The sequence below is a fragment of the Perca fluviatilis genome, chromosome 17 (assembly GCF_010015445.1).
Source record: "Perca fluviatilis chromosome 17, GENO_Pfluv_1.0, whole genome shotgun sequence".
Taxonomy (NCBI): Eukaryota; Metazoa; Chordata; class Actinopteri; order Perciformes; family Percidae; genus Perca; species Perca fluviatilis.
In genome coordinates, this window is record NC_053128.1 from 31,153,921 (window position 1) to 31,177,232 (window position 23,312).

At 43.8% G+C, this 23,312-nt stretch overlaps 1 protein-coding gene across 1 annotated transcript; it reads right to left on the reverse strand.

Annotated features, from left to right (window-relative positions):
• Nucleotides 1–7,317: 7,317 nt before the first annotated feature.
• Nucleotides 7,318–8,339, reverse strand: cldn5b (claudin 5b). Its single transcript, XM_039780199.1, has one exon. It carries the CDS (start codon nt 8,160–8,162, stop codon nt 7,512–7,514), a length of 651 nt encoding a protein of 216 aa, XP_039636133.1. The 5' UTR covers nt 8,163–8,339; the 3' UTR covers nt 7,318–7,511.
• Nucleotides 8,340–23,312: the final 14,973 nt, after the last annotated feature.

The window sequence follows — 23,312 nt, forward strand, 5'->3', positions numbered from 1 at the left end:
ACAGTAGCTAGGTAAGGACTACTAGCCAGTCAGAAGCAGAGTATGAGGACGTGCCCTGACAGTAGCTAGGTAAGGACTACTAGCCAGTCAGAAGCAGAGTATGAGGGCGAGCCCTGACAGTACCTAGGTAAGGACTACTAGCCAGTCAGAAGCAGAGTATGAGGGCGAGCCCTGACAGTACCTAGGTAAGGACTACTAGCCAGTCAGAAGCAGAGTATGAGGGCGTGCCCTGACAGTAGCTAGGTAAGGACTACTAGCCAGTCAGAAGCAGAGTATGAGGGCGAGCCCTGACAGTACCTAGGTAAGGACTACTAGCCAGTCAGAAGCAGAGTATGAGGGCGTGCCCTGACAGTAGCTAGGTAATTGGACTACAATAGAGCTGTTTGGAGCAGTTGGTGAACAGTGTTTTCTGTTGGAGATGGGAAGTCCCTTTGGGGGGGGACTTTGGGCTTTTTCACTTTGTAAATGGATAACCTGCACAAAAAAGATATATAACACACTAAAGGAAAGGGGAAAAGCCAAAAAGCATAATATGAGCACTTTAAGGTGATGTGTAAGACTGTATAATAAAGTTTACTTTGGCATTTGACTTTGAGGTTTCTGACCGACAGCAACGATGTGTTATAATCATAATTTGACAAATCGACGATCGACAAATCACGAACAAGTTTCCATGCGGTATGTGTGCTTTTTCTTTTTGTGAACTGGCCCTTGTTTTAAGAAGAAGAGTTCCTGTGAGAGGTTTTAACCAGCAGAGGGCGACGCAGTGCCTTCATGTTCCTTTGACCCACTTCTGCTTCTAAATACATCATTCATGAATCCCTGGAAACACTGCAGTGTGTGTACTGCGGAACGGTTTTACTAATTTAATGATTGTGACGTCTGTCGGCCTGAAGGTAGAAGATGGTCGAAGCGGTTTTTAAATCTGTGCATTTGACTGTAAAATATGAAATTTTATTGTGGTTAATTTCACAGACCTCTTGTTCCTGAATAACCTGTTCATATTTTATTGTAATTTATTGTGTGCAGATGAAAAATAAAAATACAACGGCAGTACTTTATCACAGATGCATTATGGATTTTATTTCAACATTTAAACCTTTTTTTTTTAAAGAAAAACACAATCTGGGGTGTTTCATAAAAGAATAGTTTAACAGAGTTTATTTCAGTTAATTTAGACTTTATTTTTCTCATAGCCTGGGACTCTCACTCGTCCGGTCTTCGGTCTTGGCTCTTGGTCTTGATACACTCTGGTCTTTGTGATGACGTGGTCTCTGTTTAGGTGGTCTTGACAACAACGCTGCTCTCTCCTGCTCTCCTACAAAAAAAAAAAATCAGACAACCCTTTTAGATAGGAGTTAGTCTCGCATAGCCACACCTTCCTCCACAGCGCTGCGGAGGAAGGTCTGGCGAGTCCACACAGCGTTCCAGGATGCAAAATTTCAAATCCTACTATGGCATTCACACACTACTGTTGGCCAGGTGTCCATGCTTACATGTACAGGTCCTATCCCCTGACCAATCGGCTAAGCCTAACCCCAACCAATCGAGCTGATATTGAAGGGCTGGTCTTGGCGTGGCCATAGTAGGATTTGTCATTTTGCTTCGAGTATGGGAGTAAAACATGCTCTGGTTTATTGACATTTCTTTAAACCAATCACAATTGTCTTTGGCAGCGCTGAGCGCCGCACGGAGCCCCGGTGCCTCTGCTAAATATTCTCAGGAAGGAACTTGTTTTGGTGGAACGTGTGTACGTTCAAAAGTAGTTTTAGTCGTGCAACAGAAAACTCAGATTGGACAGATAGTCTAGCTAGCTGTCTGGATTTACCCTGCAGAGATCTGAGGAGCAGTTAACCATAGTCCTCACAAATCAGCCGGAGGTTAGAACGCCAACACAGAGACAGAGGAAGGGGACGGACAGCTGGCCGAAAGTGTGTGTGTTTCTCTATATTCGTGGGGTCCAAAAACCGGGAGTCCAGTATACTTGTGGGATCTCGACAGCTTTGTGGGGCCAAAATGCTGGACGCCACAAGTTTAAAGGGCTGTTTCAGGGTTAAGACTTGGTTTTAGGATTAGGGATAGAATTAGGTTATGGTTAGGGTGAAGGTAAGGGTTAAGGTTAGACATTTAGTTGTGATGGTTAAGGTTAGTGTAAGGGTTAAGGTTAGGCATTTAGTTGTGATGGTTAAGGTTAGGCTAAGGGTTAAGGTTAGTCATTTAGTTGTGATGGTTAAGGTTAGGCTAAGGGTTAAGGTTAGGCATTTAGTTGTGATGGTTAAGGTTAGGCTAAGGGTTAAGGTTAGGCATTTAGTTGTGATGGTTAAGGTTAGGCTAAGGGTTAAGGTTAGGCATTTAGTTGTGATGGTTAAGGTGAGGGTAAGGGTTAAGGTTAGGGTAAGGGTTAAGGTTAGGCATTTAGTTGTGATGGTTAAGGTGAGGGTAAGGGTTAAGGTTAGGCATTTAGTTGTGATGGTTAAGGTTAGGCTAAGGGTTAAGGTTAGGCATTTAGTTGTGATGGTTAAGGTGAGGGTAAGGGGCTAGGGAATGCATTATGTCAATGATGTGTCCCCACAAAGATAGTGCCACAAACCTGTGTGTGTGTGTGTGTGTGTGTGTGTGTGTGTGTGTGTGTTCCTGATTGTGTCAGTGTGCATGCACATCTTCTCTTTCTCCTTGTTTACCCACGCCAGGGCACTGATTGCTCCACTGGTCCAGATCTGGGCCAAGCTTCCTGACACTGGAGTTGCTCCTTGCTGATTGTTGTAATCACAGATGCTATTCTGCCGGCTGCATTGTTCAGACCCCGCCTTGCATGCTCCTTGCGTCGTTTACCGCTCCGTCAGGGTGTGTGAACCAGGGGCCGGATTATTTTGACGTCACTCTCTGGATCTTGTTTGCTTCCGTTTTTTACGTCAAACACAAACCAAGTGCATCTGCAGGATGTGTTTCTGCCCCAGATGAACTTTGCCCGAGTTATTGAAGTGACATTTGGCACATTTTAGAATAGACTTTAATTGTCATTGTGCAGTAAAACCATACAATGAAATTTAGCTTGTGCAGCCTCTAAAACGATACTCCCTTTCATATACACACCAACACAATAAATAAAATGAGAAAAATATAAAGAACATTATCAAGGCATCCCAATATTGGCGTTAACGAAACCTCTCTCTCACGCTTACGGTTGGTACAAAACTAAGCTGCTCGTCTTTTAACCGGAACCGGCAAGCATGAACTCATAACGCCAGTCCTGGCCTCGCTACGCTGTCTCCCGGCCCATTTTAGAATACATTTTAAGATCTTATTGTTTGTTTTTAAAGGTCCCATGACATGGTGCTCTTTGGATGCTTTTATATAGACCTTAGTGGTCCCCTAATACTGTATCTGAAGTCTCTTTTATATAGACCTTAGTGGTCCCCTAATACTGTATCTGAAGTCTCTTTTATATAGACCTTAGTGGTCCCCTAATACTGTATCTGAAGTCTCTTTTATATAGACCTTAGTGGTCCCCTAATACTGTATCTGAAGTCTCTTTTATATAGAACTTAGTGGTCCCCTAATACTGTATCTGAAGTCTCTTTTATATAGACCTTAGTGGTCCCCTAATACTGTATCTGAAGTCTCTTTTATATAGACCTTAGTGGTCCCCTAATACTGTATCTGAAGTCTCTTTTATATAGACCTTAGTGGTCCCCTAATACTGTATCTGAAGTCTCTTTTATATAGACCTTAGTGGTCCCCTAATACTGTATCTGAAGTCTCTTTTATATAGAACTTAGTGGTCCCCTAATACTGTATCTGAAGTCTCTTTTATATAGACCTTAGTGGTCCCCTAATACTGTATCTGAAGTCTCTTTTATATAGACCTTAGTGGTCCCCTAATACTGGATCTGAAGACTCTTTCCTGAAATCCAGCCTTGGTGCAGAATCACAGCCACTAGAGCCAGTCCCACAATGAGCTTTCCTTAGGATGTGCCATTTCTGTGTCTGTAGCTGTTCATTTTCTCAAAGGCAGAGCAGGATACCCAGGGCTCGGTTTACATCTATCCCTATTTCTAGCCACTGGGGGACCATAGACAGGCTGGGGGAACTCACATTTTCATGCCATGGGACCTTTTTAAATCACTGAATGTGGTTGGCACCTCACTACATCTCAGACCTCCTTACAAGTTTACACCCCCACACGGCCTCTTAGGTCTACTGATCAACTTCGGCTGGTCGCTCCAAAAACCAGGTTTAAAAACCAAGGGGCGACCAGGCAGCGCCTAAACAGTAGAATGAGCTACCTCCACAGGTCACATTGGCCCCGACCCTCCAATCTTTAAAATCCGGCCTTTAAAACTCCCTTGTATTCCCTGGCTTTTAACCCAGCATGAGAACCGTGTGGTCTTATGTTGATGTATGTGTTCTATGTGTTTTTTTTAAGTTTTATTTCTTGTCCAACACTTTGTAAACCTTTTTTTGTTTTTTTTTTAAATGTGCGCTATATAAATAAAATGGATTGGATGAAAATGGAGTCCCATTGCGTAGAATCCCTATCTAGAAAGTGCAACTGTGCTGGCTGGGTGTGATGGCCCATGATTGTGCAATTCTGTGATGGCCCTGGGGATAAAACTGTTCTGCAGCCTGGAGGTGCATGCTCTAAAAGCCTGCCAGATGGAAGCAGGGAGAAGAGACGGTTTTAGGGGTGCGTCTCATCCTGCATTTACGTGCTTATATGTTTTTTAATGATGATTAATGTCGAGCTGCAAAGATTAATCGATGAGTTGTCAACTGTTAACAAGTTAATCGCCAACTATTTTTGATATGTCCTTTTGTGTCCTTTTGCCTTTTATTTACTTCCTTTTCTTTTCATGCTCTCCATGTGTTTTTATAATTTTTAGCACTATCATGTAGCACTTTGAGATTTGCTTAAATATAAAGTGCATTACAAATTAAATGTATTATTATTATTATTATTATTATTATTATTATATGTCGATTAATCAGTTTGAGTCATTTTCTTTATGCAAAAAAAGTCAAATTTGTGTGTCAGCTTGTTAAATGTGAATATTGTTCTAGTTTCTTCGCTCCTCTGTGACCGTAAACTGAATATTTTTGAGTTGTGGTCAAAACAAGACCCTTAAGTACGTCATTTTGGGCTTTTGGGAAACACTGATGCACATTTTTCAGCCTCTCAAATGTGGTGATTTCCTGGTTTTTCTCTGTTTTTATATCGTATCAAACTCAATTGGGTTGTGGGCTGACAAAAGACCCTTTTTTTAAAGACATCACATTGGACACATTGAGACACTGGGAGTGACATTTATCACTTGTACGACATTGTATAAACCAAACAACTAATGCATTAATCCAGAAGATAATGGACCGATTAATCCACAATGAAAAATCATTAGTTGCAGCCCCAGGTTAATGATTCATAAATACTTCTCATGGCATGTTTAAATATCAGATACAACTTTTAAAGGACAAGACACTTCAATAGTTTTTTTTTCTCTTCTTTATTTGAAAAAGTAAGTTCTATTAATTAAAAGACTAGAAAATAATGACAGGAAGTAGAAAACACTGTACATGTATTCAAATGCAAATCCACCCTCTCTGATCACACAACGTTGAGTGCTCATTGATGTGAAAAGGCTTCGCTGCCTGCTGCATGTTCACTGTGGGAACCAGTCTCAGAAACATACGCTAAATGGGTCCACTGGGAGGGGGGGGGGGGTATTTACAATGAACATCCGCAGCCAATCAGAGGCCACACACAGAGACACACACGCATAGAGAGAGACACAAAGAGACACACATAAACATAGAGACCTACACACCCACAGAGACAGACACACAGAAACTGACCCAGCCTCTGAATGTGTTTACTTCCAGACTTCACTCGGGAGTTTTTCTTGCGTTGCATCACAGATTTAAAACCCATCATGACCATAAATTAAAAACCTGTGCTGCCAGATTTTAAACTTTCGTTCACGCTCTGAATACGACCGTTTACAGCGATTTTTCAGAGACATTCGTATAGTTTTTTTTTTTTTTTTTTACATGAAAATTGACAAATAGTTGGGCGACGAATAGAGCTGCAAAGATCCATCGATTAGTTGTCAACTGTTTAATCGATCATCACAATTGTCGGTGATTAAATTAATCGTTTGGAGTCATTTTTCAAGTAAAAAGTAATGTCCGCTTGTTAAATGTGACTATGTTCTAGTTCAGAGATCTTCAACAGGGGGTCTGGGACCCCTAGGGGGTCCTCACAGTCACTGCAGGGGTGGGGGGGGGGCTCCAAATTATTGTTTATTTTTGAAAGTTTTTTCAAAAATTAAAATGTCTTAACAAGAATCCAACATATTATTAGCAAATATAAATCCCCTCTGCTTACTGGCCTATCAGAGTAAGGTAGTCACTAAGGTAGCCATCCACAGATACAGTTAATAAGGATTAAATGTGCCACAGGTATGTTTAACATTAAAAGATGATGTATTAAGTCATGCCAACAATTATTATTTTAATAGCGTAGTAGATATGCAAAAAAAAAGGTGTGTATAAAGGCTTTAGGCCGCCCTACACACTTTTGTAGGCCCAGTTTAATATGCAACTTAATCGTATACAACACAGTAGGGGGTCCCTGCTCCATCTCTCTTTCAGTTAAGGGGTCCTTGGTTTAAAAAACATTGAAGACCCCTGTTCTAGTCTCTTCTCTCCTCTGTGCCAGTAAACTGAATTATATTTGAGTTGTGGACAAAACGAGACATTTTAGTAAACTCTGATCCACATTTTTCAGCCTGAATTTCCCGGTTTTCTCCGATTTATATCGTATCAAACTTAATTTCTTTGGCTTTTGGACTGACAATACAAGGCATTTAAACACACCAGCTTGGCCTTTTGCGTAAGTGGGAGAAGACCTTCTGACATTTTACAGACCAAACGACTAATGCATCAACCGAGGAAATAATCGGCAGATTAATCGACAATGAAAATAACCGTTGCAGCCCTAACTTCCACTTGTGAACAACAGCATCTTTTGGCACCACCAGTAGTGTAGTCTACGTGAGACGCAGGTATACGTAGTATACCCACTAAGAAAGCTCCAGGATTTCCATTTACCCTCTTAAAAATGCCCAATGACAGTAACAACATATTTTGCATTGCAATTTTGATATATTTTGAATTTTCATCCGTGTTTATCTTCATATAGAATAAACAAAGGTAAATTGGTGCATAAAAGTGTGTCAGAATGCAGGAAATTAAGTCGTTGATGCCCAGACCCCCACTATGAAATGCTCAGACCCCCACTGTGAAATGCTCAGACCCCCAAAAGGCCCATTCTGTCCCATACATATACAGTACAGTATACCCACTACAATACATTAGACTAGACCACTGTTTGGCACCACATCATTCCAAACTTTCCCAGCAGCAGCAGCAGAAGTTGTGTCGACGCTTTCCTTCAGCTCTGTTTCCAAAAAATAAAAATAAATCTCCCCAAAAAAAAATACAAAACTTAAAGTTTATACATAATGCTTCTTAAGGCTCAAGTCCCCGTTGGATGTGATCGTCTTGGTGGGGGCGTACTTGGGGTAGTAGGCGCCCCTCACCCCCTGGGAGAAGGAGCAGCAGAGCAGAGTCCCGCCGAGCAGCAGCAGCGCCGTGGCGGCCCAGCCGATGTAGATCGCCGCGCCGATCTCGCGCTTCTTGGACGGCGGGACCTGCGGGTTGTGGAAGTCCACGATGATGTTGTTGGCCATCCAGCAGAGCGGGACGAGCACGAAGAGCCCGCTCACGATGTAAATGACGCCCCCGGCGTTCACCACCTTCGCCTTCACCGTCTCGTCCTTGATGCAGTTGGTGCACTGCGCCCCGGCGACCGTCACCGTGAGCGCCACGACCCCGAGCACCGCCGAGATGACGGTGAGGGCCCGGGCCGTCTGCAGATCCTGCGTCAGCGCCAGCACCGAGTCGTGCACCTTGCACTGCATCTGGCCCGTGCTCTGCACCACGCACGACATCCACAGGCCGTCCCAGATGGTCTGAGCCACCACGATGTTGGAGTCGATGAAGGCGGTCACCTTCCACATGGGCAGCCCGCACGCGACCATCGCGAGCAGCGAGCCCGTGAGGCAGAGCGCCAAGCCCAGGAACTCCAGGCACGCAGCAAGCATGACTCCTCTTGAAATCCTTCTGGAAGGGGAAAAAAAAAAAACTCCTGATGTGACAATTTAGAGTCAATTCTTATGGACTCGTCTGTCTCTGTCTCTGTCAGCTGTCCCTGTGGTCTCTGAGTGCGTGCGCTCTGTGGCTTTTTTATTTATGTGACGCTGCTGCTGCTGTTGTTGCTGCGCCTTCCATCAAAACACAAGCCGAAACACTTCTGGGCCAATCAGGAGTTAAAGGCATCTTTGTCTCAGCCAATGAGGAGCGGAGGAGGAGGGAGGTAGGGTGGGAGGGGGTCTACCGGAGCAACAGCATCTCTGTGACACACACACGGTTTCCAGTTTGGACTGGAGTGCACCAGATATCTGGGGTCTTCCTGTAATTCAGAGTTTTCTGGAAGGAGGGAGGGGGGGGGGGTGTAAAACTACTTTTAGACTTGGTGCTCAAGGATTTTATCAGGATTGCAAAGTCATAATTTGACCAGGACGATCAATCGATTTAAAATATTTCTTAGGGGCAGAGAGAAGGGTTAGGGTTATCAGTGTTGTAGTCTAATGTATTGTAGTGGGTCTACTGTACTGTATATGTATGGGCCTATACTGTATATATGGACCAGAATGGGCCTTTTTGGGGTGGGGGGGGGAGCATTTCATAGTGGGGACTCTGGGTGTCCTCCCTCAGGAAAATTTTGAGCGTCAAAGACTTCATTTCCTGCGTTCCGACACACTTTTATGCACCAATTTGCAGTGGAAATACAGTGGCACTCATAACTTTAGCATGGGTTCATAAACCTATGAGTGCCACTGGACCTTTATTTAGCTTAATGTGAAGAAGGGCATTTTTTTAAGTGGGTATATGGAAATCCTGGCGCTTTCTTAGTGGGTATCCTGTGTATACCTGCGTCTCACATAGACTACACCACTGGCGGTTGTGGCTTCTGGGGCTCCAGCCCCCAAATGTTTTCTATAGAAAGTCCTGATTCTTGGAGAGTTTTACAATAACTCCCAACGTTGTGTCATTTCATCTCGGTCTCTCTCCGACGGGACCGGCACATCAACGGAGCAAACGTGCCGTTACTGCCGAAAATGTTGGCGTCATTATTGTGTGAACTACTATAAAGAATCAAATCAAACACTCAAACTTTATTTGTACAGCACTTTAAATGTCCCATGACATGGTGCTCTTTGGATGCTTTTATATAGACCTTAGTGGTCCCCTAATACTGTATCTGAAGTCTCTTTTATATAGACCTTAGTGGTCCCCTAATACTGTATCTGAAGTCTCTTTTATATAGACCTTAGTGGTCCCCTAATACTGTATCTGAAGTCTCTTTTATATAGACCTTAGTGGTCCTCTAATACTGTATCTGAAGTCTCTTTTATATAGACTGCTTAGTGGTCCCCTAATACTGTATCTGAAGTCTCTTTTATATAGACCTTAGTGGTCCCCTAATACTGTATCTGAAGTCTCTTTTATATAGACCTTAGTGGTCCCCTAATACTGTATCTGAAGTCTCTTTTATATAGACCTTAGTGGTCCCCTAATACTGTATCTGAAGTCTCTTTTATATAGACCTTAGTGGTCCCCTAATACTGTATCTGAAGTCTCTTTCATATAGACCTTAGTGGTCCCCTAATACTGTATCTGAAGTCTCTTTCCGAAATTCAGCCTTGGTGCAGAATTACAGCCACCAGACCCTGTCCCACAATTCCTTAATAACCTTGCCCCTTATGACCTCATAAGGAGAAGATTCCTGATTGGCCCATCTGAGCTTTCATTTTCTCAAAGGCAGAGCAGGATACCCAGGGCTCGGTTTACACCTATCACCATTTCTAGCCACTGGGGGACCATAGGCAGGCTGAGGGAACTCATATTAATGTTAAAAAAAACCTTCATAAAGTGAAATTTTCATGCCATGGGAGCTTTTTTAAAGCAACCAAAGTGCTGTACAGAAGAATAAACAAAAGACATGACATGCATAACTCACACAGGCATGAAATACAAATTAAACAAATTTAAGAGACAACAGCTGTACAATAAATCAATAAAATCAACAAACAAAATGTCAGCGTCAGGCGTCAAAGGCCAAGGATGACAAAAATAGATTTTAAGTAATGCTGTTTATGGCCAAATGACCAATGTTATGCAAGTTAAAAATACCAGCATCACACAGTTTCTGTCTCTCTTCAGGTGTCAGGAGTTTGTCGTGTTCTGGTTTGTGGATGTCGGCGCTACACGATGGTTCTTTTCCTCGGCAACTATTACGTTTTCCCCAAATTATGTTCAGATTTTAAGGCATTCTTTTGATCCCAAATGGCTTGAATAAATAGTGCAGATAGCTGTAGATGGAGTAATCCCCCCCCGGACCCCTAAAGCAGTTACAGTTTTTGCTTTTTTTGGAAGTTTTTGGTGCTTTTTTTCTACCGTTATTTCGATTTGTTTTTGTCGCGTTTTCAATGTTTATTTTTTTGGGAGGTTTTAGTAGCTTTTTTTTTTTTATTTTAATTTTTTTAAGGTTTTTAGGTTAAAGTTTTTGGTGCCTTTTTCCAAAAAAAAAAATTTAAATTTTAAAAAACTTTTTTATTAATAAGGGGAAAAACTTCCACTAATTAACCCTGACAAAGCACACCTGTGAAGGTAAAACCATTTCAGGTGACTACCTCATGAAGCTCGTTGAGAGAACACCAAGGGTTTGCAGAGTTATCAAAAAAGCAAAGGGTGGCTACTTTGAAGAATCTAAAATATAAGACATGTTTTCAGTTATTTCACACCTTTTTTGTTAAGTACATAATTCCATATGTGTTCATTCATAGTTTTGATGCCTTCAGTGAGAATCTACAATGTAAATAGTCATGAAAATAAAAAGGAACGCATTGAATGAGAAGGTGTGTCCAAACTTTTGGCCTGTACTGTATGTGTGTGTGTGTGTGTGTGTGTGTGTGTGTGTGTGTGTGTGTGTGTGTGTGTGTGTGTGTGTGTGTGTGTGTGTGTGTGTGTGTGTGTGTGTGTGTGTGTGTGTGTGTGTGTGTGTGTGTGTGTGTGTGTGTGTGTGTGTGTGTGTGTGTGTGTGTGTGTGTGTGTGTGTGTGTGTGTGTGTGTGTTGCATGTTACATTTCCACTGTGTAGAAACAAAAGCCCGCTCCATTTTTCCTTCTCAGTTTTCACAGGTCCTTCTGCTGCTTCTTCTCCTCTGTAGGCCTCTAACAATTAATAATTATTACATAATTGTCAATTTTTTTTACATAATCGCCATGTTTAACCGCAATTAAAGGAACACGCCGACTTATTGGGACTTTGTCTTATTCCCCGTGTCCCCCAGAGTTAGATAAGTCCATACGTCCCTTTCTCATCTCCGTGCGTGCTGTAACTCTGTCTGTCTGATGCACCCACCGCTAGCCTAGCTTAGCACAGATCCTGGAGGTAACCGGCTCCATCTAGCCTAGCTTAGCACAGATCCTGGAGGTAACCGGCTCCATCTAGCCTAGCTTAGCACAGATCCTGGAGGTAACCGGCTCCATCTAGCCTAGCTTAGCACAGATCCTGGAGGTAACCGGCTCCATCTAGCCTAGCTTAGCACAGATCCTGGAGGTAACCGGCTCCATCTAGCCTAGCTTAGCACAGACCCTGGAGGTAACCGGCTGCTACCTAGCTAGCTTAGCACAGATCCTGGAGGTAACCGGCTCCATCTAGCCTAGCTTAGCACAGACCCTGGAGGTAACCGGCTCCATCTAACCTAGCTTAGCACAGACCCTGGAGGTAACCGGCTCCATCTAACCTAGCTTAGCACAGATCCTGGAGGTAACCGGCTCCATCTAACCTAGCTTAGCACAGACCCTGGAGGTAACCGGCTCCATCTAACCTAGCTTAGCACAGACCCTGGAGGTAACCGGCTCCATCTAGCCTAGCTTAGCACAGACCCTGGAGGTAACCGGCCCCATCTAGCCTAGCTTAGCACAGATCCTGGAGGTAACCGGCTCCATCTAGCCTAGCTTAGCACAGATCCTGGAGGTAACCGTCCATCTCCATCTAGCCTACTGCTCCCAATAAGTGACAAAATAACGCCAACATGTTCCTATTTCCATGTTGTGATTTGTAGAGTCACAGCGTGTACAAATAACCAGGTCACATGACACACAGCCATCTTCTAACCGTATACATACTGGGAACTATATTCTCAGAAGGCGAAGCACTGCTACTTGTGCGGAGTGATATTACTCCAACTCTGAGCAAACTCCAGGCGAACTCTCTGCTCCTCACCACGGGGCTTCTCAGGCGCTGCGACCAAATCACTCCGCCCAAGTAAGCAGAGAGGAGCAGTGCTTCACCTTCTTATCTCCGCTCTCTTCAAAGCCACCAGACTGCTTTTGACAAAAACAGTCATTTTTACCTCGCAGCACACGGGAGTTGCTGCTCTACTGCTGCCTCCGTCGTTTAGTTGTCGGTTCCTAGCGGAGTACAAATCGTACGTTATGGACACATGCGGCACGCTTACGGAGAAACAAAAGTACAAAACATAACAATGACATGCAGGGGAATAAAGTAAAGGTACAAGTACCTCGAAATTGTTTGAACCATTGTACAGCCTTTTGTTCTAAATGTACGAAACTAAAGAACATCGGTTTGCAAAGAGAACTTTCTACAAGCTAATAGCATCAAAGAACATTTAGACATATAGAGGAGTTCTCTCAGACATCGGGCTCAACATAATTATTCACCCATTTTTCCATCTGTTTTAAACTTTAAAGTGCCCATATTATGAAAAAAAAAACACTTTTTCTGGTGATTTGGGGTGTTATTTTGTGTCTCTGGTGCTTCCACACACATATAAACTTTGAATAAATCCATCCATGGTGTTCTGAGTGAGATATGGTTTCTGAATGTGTCCTGCCTTCAGTCTCCTGGTGAGCTGGTCAACATCTGCACGGCTTTCTACGTCACTAGCCGAGACGAGGGGCCTAGGGGGCTAACCGTTAGCATGCTAGCTCGTTCTGAATGGCAAAACACTGCTACAACACACACAAATTCACCATAATCTACAAAAGAACTACTTCCATGTCCCTGTTCTGCAGGTATTCCACGCTAAGTTGGAAGTGCGCCCTCGTTTAGAAGAAGTCTCCCGGCTAATCCTGCCTTGTACAGGCTGCAGTTAGAGAAACTGCTAGCTAGCTCATGTAGTCCTTACCTAGCTACTGAGCATGTAGTCTTACCTAGCTACTGAGCATGTAGTCTTACCTAGCTACTGAGCATGTAGTCTTACCTAGCTACTGAGCATGTAGTCTTACCTAGCTACTGAGCATGTAGTCTTACCTAGCTACTAGCATGTTTTATACTACTGAGCATGTAGTCACTAGCTACTACATTTTTCTACGGCATGTAGTCTTACCTAGCTACTGAGCATGTAGTCTTACCTAGCTACTGAGCATGTAGTCTTACCTAGCTACTGAGCATGTAGTCTTACCTAGCTACTGAGCATGTAGTCTTACCTAGCTACTGAGCATGTAGTCTTACCTAGCTACTGAGCATGTAGTCTTACCTAGCTACTGAGCATGTGCGACTGACAGAAGTTGAGATGTCTCACTCTGTAGCTAAAACAGAGAGCTGAACACAGGATGAAAAGAGGAGCTGCAGCAATGTGCAGTACGACAACAAAATATGGTGTTTTTTGATAATTAAACCATGTAAACCTATTCTGATATAACCTCTAAATACAATTATGAACCTGAAAATGAGCCTAATATGAGCACTTTAAAAAAAGGATATTTGTTTAAGTTTGGAACGCACTTATCAACATGGGAGCAGACAAATATGCTTGCTTTATGCAAACGTTTCTTATTGCAAACAATCCAGAACAATGACAAGTACTGTCTAGAATATTCCAGTTATATTCCAGTAATGTCCTGGCGTCTCCGTTGCAAACCATCCAGCGTGGCCGACCTTTGGATCTCTGCATCTCCGCATGCTTGGCCAGCAAGTGGTATTTAAAAAAAAAATTTAAAAAATCAATGTTCTCCGGTGTTAACTCAATTCACATCGACAGTTCGTGCAAATAACGTTAGTCTTGTGGAGAGAACCATCTGGAAGGGGCTCTGTAAACTCAACTTTCTCCATTTCTCCTCAAGAAGCTCTGTTTCTGCCGGCCGTCCACGCATTGTGAGAGTGTGATCAAGTCTTGTGGCAGCAGATTCGGGAAGTGCAGACGACTCTGGTGAAACTTAGACTCCATCACACACACACACACACACACACACACACACACACACACACACACACACACACACACACACACACACACAGACAGGATGCCCGCCACACAGAGAGGAGAAGGAGACCATGTCGACTCGCTCCATTGTGCGCCCAATGCTGCTGTTGAAAAAACTACTCAACTCTCGTTTTGTTTTTGGTGCTTTAAGTGGACTCAACCGGAGACACGAATTAGCCCGACTCGGCCCAACACACACACATCCTACACCAGCTGCAAAGTCATGTTTGCAGAGTCATGCTTGCAGCTGGTGCAAACACAACATAACATAATACTTATAACACATGGGGAAACAACAAATGATGATTAATGTTTCCCTTTGCATTCTGTGCAATGTTTAGTCTAAATTGCTCTTTTGCTGTTGTGAGAGAAACACTGGGAGCAAAGCATTCTGGGACCTTTTAAAAGACCTTTCCTGTTCAAACTTTAAAACAAAGACTATACTATAACTGAAGAGAGCGCATTACACGCTGCCCCAATGGTAAGAAACGGCACACACTTCCTGAGCCTGACAACACATAGCAAACCGTTTATTTAAACTGAAACGGTAGCACGTTGAAGACCCTTTTTTTACACCATGTGTACCGACTAAGTCCTAAACGAAGTCTATACGGTGGTTTAGGTCAGACGTGCGCCCAGTGCGCTCAAACATAGCCAACGGAGAGTTCAATGTTACAATTATCTCGTTTATTTACCTCCATGTATCGTACAGCGGCAATAACTTTGACTCTTAAAGGTATAGTGGAGGATTTTCCCGAATTTTAGAAAAGATCCGCCCTCTCCACTTTTTGAAAAAATGCACATGCGCAACACTCTGCCTGCTCCCGAGAGGAAACGCCTGTTAAATGTTGTTTAATAGGCGTTGCTGTCGTTGCTGTCGGCATGGCTCATACAAGCTACTTTCAGAAAGAAGATTTGCACTTTTTCACAAATTGAGATGTTTACCGTGTCTGCGCGGTGCGTGACTTGTGCCAGGGCTAGCATCGCTAATCATAGCTTACATCAACTTTCACTAGCAGTGATTTTAAATGGATTTCTCCAAATAGCACGCCAAACTTTACCTGTCGAGTAGAAACTTCACGACTGAGGCATCAGTGGAGAGCCCAACCTGGGACTCTATGGAGCTAGACGGCTAAATGAATGGGAGTCTATGGAGCTAGATGGCTAAATGAATGGGACTCTATGGAGCTAGACGGCTAAATGAATGGGAGTCTATGGAGCTAGATGGCTAAATGAATGGGACTCTATGGAGCTAGACGGCTAAATGAATGGGACTCTATGGAGCTAGACGGCTAAATGAATGGGACTCTATGGAGCTAGACGGCTAAATGAATGGGAGTCTATGGAGCTAGACGGCTAAATGAATGGGACTCTATGGAGCTAGACGGCTAAATGAATGGGACTCTATGGAGCTAGACGGCTAAATGAATGGGAGTCTATGGAGCTAGACGGCTAAATGAATGGGAGTCTATGGAGCTAGACGGCTAAATGAATGGGAGTCTATGGAGCTAGACGGCTAAATGAATGGGAGTCTATGGAGCTAGACGGCTAAATGAATGGGAGTCTATGGAGCTAGACGGCTAAATGAATGGGACTCTATGGAGCTAGACGACTAAATGAATGGGAGTCTATGGAGCTAGACGGCTAAATGAATGGGAGTCTATGGAGCTAGACGGCTAAATGAATGGGAGTCTATGGAGCTAGACGGCTAAATGAATGGGACTCTATGGAGCTAGACGGCTAAATGAATGGGAGTCTATGGAGCTAGACTGCTAAATGAATGGGAGTCTATGGAGCTAGACGGCTAAATGAATGGGAGTCTATGGAGCTAGACGGCTAAAAATGAGGGGAGTCTATGGAGCTAGACTGCTAAATGAATGGGAGTCTATGGAGCTAGACGGCTAAATGAATGGGAGTCTATGGAGCTGACGGGCTAAATGAATGGGAGTCTATGGAGCTAGACGGCTAAATGAATGGGAGTCTATGGAGCTAGACTGCTAAATGAATGGGAGTCTATGGAGCTAGACGGCTAAATGAATGGGAGTCTATGGAGCTAGACTGCTAAATGAATGGGAGTCTATGGAGCTAGACGGCTAAATGAATGGGAGTCTATGGAGCTAGACTGCTAAATGAATGGGACTCTATGGAGCTAGACAGCTAAATGAATTGGAGTCTATGGAGCTAGACAGCTAAATGAATGGGAGTCTATGGAGCTAGACGGCTAAATGAATGGGAGTCTATGGAGCTAGACGGCTAAATGGGTCTCTTTCGCCTGATTGTCGTTGAGAAACCTCAGATTTGATTGTAGTTTTTGCAAGTTCAACATGGGTTATAGGTCGAAAGTTGAATGAACGAGTACTTATGTCCTTTTGATTTCTTACATTGTGAGTCGTTGTTGCCCATAACACGCTAGCATTCTGCTAATGGATGCTGATTGGTCATTGAAGGAGTGATTACGATCAGAGATCCCGCTTGACGGCATCCGAAGCAGAGCCTGAATATCAGAGTGAATATTTTGGTGTGGTCTTTAAAACATCAGCAAACCTCTTTCTAGCATGTTTAACAGGGAGAGACTAACCTATCAGCTGTGTTGTATTAACAGAGACTAACCTATCAGCTGTGTTGTATTAACAGAGTCTAACCTATCAGCTGTGTTGTATTAACAGAGACTAACCTATCAGCTGTGTTGTATTAACAGGGAGAGACTAACCTATCAGCTGTGTTGTATTAACAGAGACTAACCTATCAGCTGTGTTGTATTAACAGGGAGAGACTAACCTATCAGCTGTGTTGTATTAACAGAGTCTAACCTATCAGCTGTGTTGTATTAACAGAGTCTAACCTATCAGCTGTGTTGTATTAACAGAGACTAACCTGTCAGCTGTGTTGTATTAACAGAGACTAACCTATCAGCTGTGTTGTATTAACAGGGAGAGACTAACCTATCAGCTGTGTTGTATTAACAGAGACTAACCTATCAGCTGTGTTGTATTAACAGGGAGAGACTAACCTATCAGCTGTGTTGTATTAACAGGGAGAGACTAACCTATCAGCTGTGTTGTATTAACAGGGAGAGACTAACCTATCAGCTGTGTTATATTAACAGGGAGAGTCTAACCTGTCAGCTGTGTTGTATTAACAGGGAGAGTCTAACCTGTCAGCTGTGTTGTATTAACATGGAGAGACTAACCTATCAGCTGTGTTGTATTAACAGAGACTAACCTATCAGCTGTGTTGTATTAACAGAGAGAGACTAACCTATCAGCTGTGTTGTATTAACAGAGTCTAACCTATCAGCTGTGTTGTATTAACAGAGAGAGACTAACCTATCAGCTGTGTTGTATTAACAGAGTCTAACCTATCAGCTGTGTTGTATTAACAGAGACTAACCTATCAGCTGTGTTGTATTAACAGAGAGAAAACTAACCTATCAGCTGTGTTGTATTAACAGAGAGAGACTAACCTATCAGCTGTGTTGTATTAACAGAGTCTAACCTATCAGCTGTGTTGTATTAACAGAGACTAACCTATCAGCTGTGTTGTATTAACAGAGAGAGACTAACCTATCAGCTGTGTTGTATTAACAGAGAGAGACTAACCTATCAGCTGTGTTGTATTAACAGAGTCTAACCTATCAGCTGTGTTGTATTAACAGAGAGAGACTAACCTATCAGCTGTGTTGTATTAACAGGGAGAGTCTAACCTGTCAGCTGTGTTGTATTAACAGAGTCTAACCTATCAGCTGTGTTGTATTAACAGAGTCTAACCTATCAGCTGTGTTGTATTAACAGGGAGAGTCTAACCTATCAGCTGTGTTGTATTAACAGAGTCTAACCTATCAGCTGTGTTGTATTAACAGAAACTAACCTATCAGCTGTGTTGTATTAACAGAGACTAACCTATCAGCTGTGTTGTATTAACAGGGAGAGACTAACCTATCAGCTGTGTTGTATTAACAGAGACTAACCTGTCAGCTGTGTTGTATTAACAGAGACTAACCTATCAGCTGTGTTGTATTAACAGAGACTAACCTATCAGCTGTGTTGTATTAACAGAGACTAACCTATCAGCTGTGTTGTATTAACAGAGAGAGACTAACCTATCAGCTGTGTTGTATTAACAGAGACTAACCTGTCAGCTGTGTTGTATTAACAGAGACTAACCTATCAGCTGTGTTGTATTAACAGAGAGAGACTAACCTGTCAGCTGTGTTGTATTAACAGAGACTAACCTATCAGCTGTGTTGTATTAACAGAGACTAACCTATCAGCTGTGTTGTATTAACAGAGAGAGACTAACCTGTCAGCTGTGTTGTATTAACAGAGACTAACCTATCAGCTGTGTTGTATTAACAGGGAGAGTCTAACCTATCAGCTGTGTTGTATTAACAGAGACTAACCTGTCAGCTGTGTTGTATTAACAGAGTCTAACCTATCAGCTGTGTTGTATTAACAGAGACTAACCTATCAGCTGTGTTGTATTAACAGAGAGAGACTAACCTGTCAGCTGTGTTGTATTAACAGAGACTAACCTATCAGCTGTGTTGTATTAACAGAGACTAACCTGTCAGCTGTGTTGTATTAACAGAGACTAACCTATCAGCTGTGTTGTATTAACAGGGGAGAGTCTAACCTATCAGCTGTGTTGTATTAACAGGGAGAGTCTAACCTATCAGCTGTGTTGTATTAACAGGGAGAGTCTAACCTATCAGCTGTGTTGTATTAACAGAGACTAACCTGTCAGCTGTGTTGTATTAACAGGGAGAGACTAACCTGTCAGCTGTGTTGTATTAACAGGGAGAGTCTAACCTATCAGCTGTGTTGTATTAACAGAGACTAACCTGTCAGCTGTGTTGTATTAACAGGGAGAGACTAACCTATCAGCTGTGTTGTATTAACAGTCTAACCTATCAGCTGTGTTGTATTAACAGAGACTAACCTATCAGCTGTGTTGTATTAACAGAGACTAACCTATCAGCTGTGTTGTCGATGCCTCGAGAGAACAAAGGAAGCGACTCAGAGCTTGCCGTAAAGCAGTATCTCTGGCCGTATATGTGTATGACGTCATTGACATTTTAAAAGGCTTTTTAGAACAAAAAAGCGACTTTAAAAAAATCTAACACACAGCAGTGTGTATTTTCTTTGCCTCCCCTTTCGAATGCAACATTCAAATTACTAGACAAAAAATTATATCCTGAGAAAAGTGAGTTTTGAGGGGTACAGCTCCATAGAGCACCATTCATTCTGCACTGGCCTGTGAGCGCCCCCTATATGGATCTCTGGTGGAACTGCAACCAGTTCAGAACCAGGAAGTAACGAGGGAGTGGCACTTCTTCCCTTATTAGAAGTTCTTTGATTGAACGCAGCTTTAAGGAGCTTACGGCTACATCTACATCGCTACGTTTTGGTATTTAACCTGAGTTTTGAGGCCGAAAGTGATCTCCGTGCACAAAAGTGTTTTTTATCTCCAGTAGAAGAACTAATCTCTAGTTTAAAGTGACACGCCCAAACCAGAATATCTTCAGCAACATCCTGGTATACTGGGCATAAACAGGAGGCAGCGTGGAGACTCTGCACGCTGCTGGTAGTTGCCGTGGTAACGTTGGTAGCTTTAAGTCTCAGCGAACGAGACGTCGTGACCGACGAGAGCCAATCAGGACGGAGAAACGTTGGCGTCAGAGTCGGTGTTGGCGGCCGTTGAGACTTTAAACTTTAAACCAACCAGAACGGGTCTGAAGAGTTTCCTAATGTCTCCGGTTTAGGGGCTTCGGAGGCCTGAAACAGGGGGAATGAAGGAGAGCAGAGCAAGGAGGAATGAGAGAGAGCACAGAGCAAGAGGAGGGCGCACACGAGCAGGGGGAATGAGAGGGGAAACCAGAGGGGAACAGAGGGGCCAGAGCAGGACCAAGGGAAGGAGGCGAGCAGGGGAGATGAGGAGGCGGAAAGCAGGCGGGGGAATGAGAGGGGAAACACCAGAGCAGGGGGAATGAAGGGGAAACACAGAGCAGGGGGGAATGAGAGCCAGAGCAGGGGTATGAAGCCGCAGGCATGGGGGATTAGAGAGGGGAGCGCAGAGCATGGGGGAATGAAAGGCGTCAGAGCAGGGGGGAATGAGAGAATGCCAGAGCAAGGGGAATGGAGAGGGAAACATGAAACAGGGAGGAGGAGAAACGTAAAGCAGGAGAGGGGAAAGGGAAACATGAAACAGGGGGAATAGAGGGGGAGGCGGAGGGGGAATGAGGAGGGAAACACTAGGCAGGGGGGAATGGGGAAGGAGCAGGGGGGATGAGAGGGGAAACGCAGAGCATGGGGAATGAGAGGAGGCAGACGCAGGGAATGAAAGGAATGCAGAGCAGGGCAATGGGGGAGGAGGCAGGAGCAGGAGATGGAATGAGAAGGCGGAGAACAAGGGGAATGGGAGGCAGGGGGAATGGGAGACGCAGGGGGGAATGAGGGGGGAAACATAGGCATGGGGAATGAAAGGGGAAAACGCAGGAGCAGGGAGATAGGAGATGCAGAGCAGGGGGATGAGAGGCGAAAGCGAGGGGAGATGAAGGCATAGAGCAGAATGGAAGGGGGAAATGCTAGAGCAGGGGAGATGAGGAGAGCACAGGGGGGGATAGGAGGGAAGCCGAGCAGGGGAATTAGAAAGGGGGGCTCTGGAGCAGGGGGGAGGATGAGGGAAACATGAGCATGGGGGAGAAGGACAGAGCGGGGGAATGAAAGGGGAAATGCGAGAGCAGGGGAGATGGGGAAAAAGCCAGAGCAGGGGGGAATGAGGAGGGAAGCTGAAGGCAGGGGGGAATGGGAAGCAGGAGGGAAGGCATGGAAACAGGGGAATGAGGGAAACACAGAGCAGGGGGGAATGGAGGAGAGAGTAGAGCAGGGGGAATGGAGGAAGCATGGAGCAGGGGGGGAATGGGGAGGGAAACCGGGGAAGCAGGGGGAATGGGAGGGAAACATAGAGCAGGGGGAATGAGGGGAAAAGAGCAGGGGGAATGGGGAGGGGAGACACAGAGGCAGGGGGAATAGAGGGGAAAGCAGAGCAGGGGAATGAGGGGGAAACACCAGAGCAGGGGAGATGGGGAAACACCAGAGCAGAGGGGAATAGAGAGGGGAAACACCAGAGCAGGGGAATGAAAAGGGGAAACACCAGAGCAGGGGAATAGAGGGGAAACACGAGAGCAGGGGAAATGAGAGGGGGAAAACACCAGAGCAGGGGGAATGAGAGGGGAAAACACCGGAACAGGGGGAATATAGAGGGGGAAAACGCCAGAGCAGGGGGAATGAGAGGGGAAACGCCAGAGCAGGGGGAATGAGATGGGGAAACACCAGAGCAGGGGGAATGAGAGGGGGAAACGTGCCTGAGCGTTAGCTTCACTTTTCAGACTCGGAAGTTGCTGCTTGATTTAAAACTTTGGACGTTTATTTCGTGTCAATTTATTTTTTCGCAATTTTGAGTCATGAGTATTACGCGGTAATGGAGCAACATACTTTTTTTTTTTATTTTTTTCGGAACAAGGCCGATTTTTCAGAGCTTTCTCGCCACAAATAAAGACACCAACCAATCACGTTGGCAGCCTTCTCTTTACCGTTCTTACCTTTCACAATAAAAGCCCTACACTAAACCGCTCAACTCTCCAGTCCATGGCTGCACTCTTTAAAAACTCAGAAGCAAAGGCAGTTTCTTTTTTTTTTACTTTGCCCTGTTTGTATTTTAAATAAAAATACACCCAAAATAGCATCCTGTACAGACGTTTGTGTGTGTGTGTGTGTGTGTGTGTGTGTGTGTGTGTGTGTGTGTGTGTGTGTGTGTGTGTGTGTGTGTGTGTGTGTGTGTGTGTGTGTGTGTGTGTGTAGACGGACTGTGTATGTTTATTGCAGAGAAACCGATGCGTGTTGATAAAAGCTGGACCACACCTTCAGTAATTGCGCTCAATCTTTGCGTGTTAGTCATTAAGTGGTTGCGTGGGCCAGATATACTGCCGACTGAGTCAGGCCGCTGGTATCAGAACCGGGGGGGGCGGAAGAGCTGCCCCGCCAAGATAAAGTCTTTGAAAACCACAACAGGAACACATCTTAGCTAAACTATGAATATTTGTCCTGATTTGGAGTCTAAATGTTGATGTAGAGTACTGAAAATAACGATTCTGTAGAGTGAATATCTTTGCCTGGCAGTTTTATTGATAATGATACTGAATAATCCATTTTAAACAACACACAAAAGAATAAAAAAAAATACAAGTATTTTCACTTTTCAAAAAAGAATAAGCTAAATAAATAAATTCTCTTGTCCGAAAATTAGTTTTGAGGAAGAAAAAAAGCTTTTCGTGTCCTCCTCTTTTTTTGAAATCTCCATACCTTTACATCTTTAATTAAAAAAATAACCCATACTATCGTTTCTCAACACGCAACAATACAACCCCTATACCAGAACACCACAACATCGCCAAAATCCCAAAACATTTGCCAATCAGTGGGTGTAATTTGTGTGCGATGCCCGTTTAAATCGGGCCATATTACATTACATTACATGTTATTTAGCTGACTTTTTTTTATCCAAAGTGACTTCCGATGAAGTGCTTTCAACCCTGAAGGTGCAAACTCCAGACACAAGTAGTAAGTGAAAGTACATTAGCTTTAAAGCGTCCATATTATGCTAATTTTCAGATTAATAATTGTATTTAGAGGTTGTACCAGAATAGGTTTACGTGGTTTAATTTTCAAAAAACACCATATTTTTGTTGTACTGCACATTGCTGCAGCTCCTCTTTTCACCCTGTGTGTTGAGCTCTCTGTTTTAGCTACAGAGTGAGGCCTCTCACTGCTGTAACATCTTTGTTGTCGGTGGCACATGCGCAGTAGCTAGGTAAGGACTACATCACCTAGCTAGCTGTTTC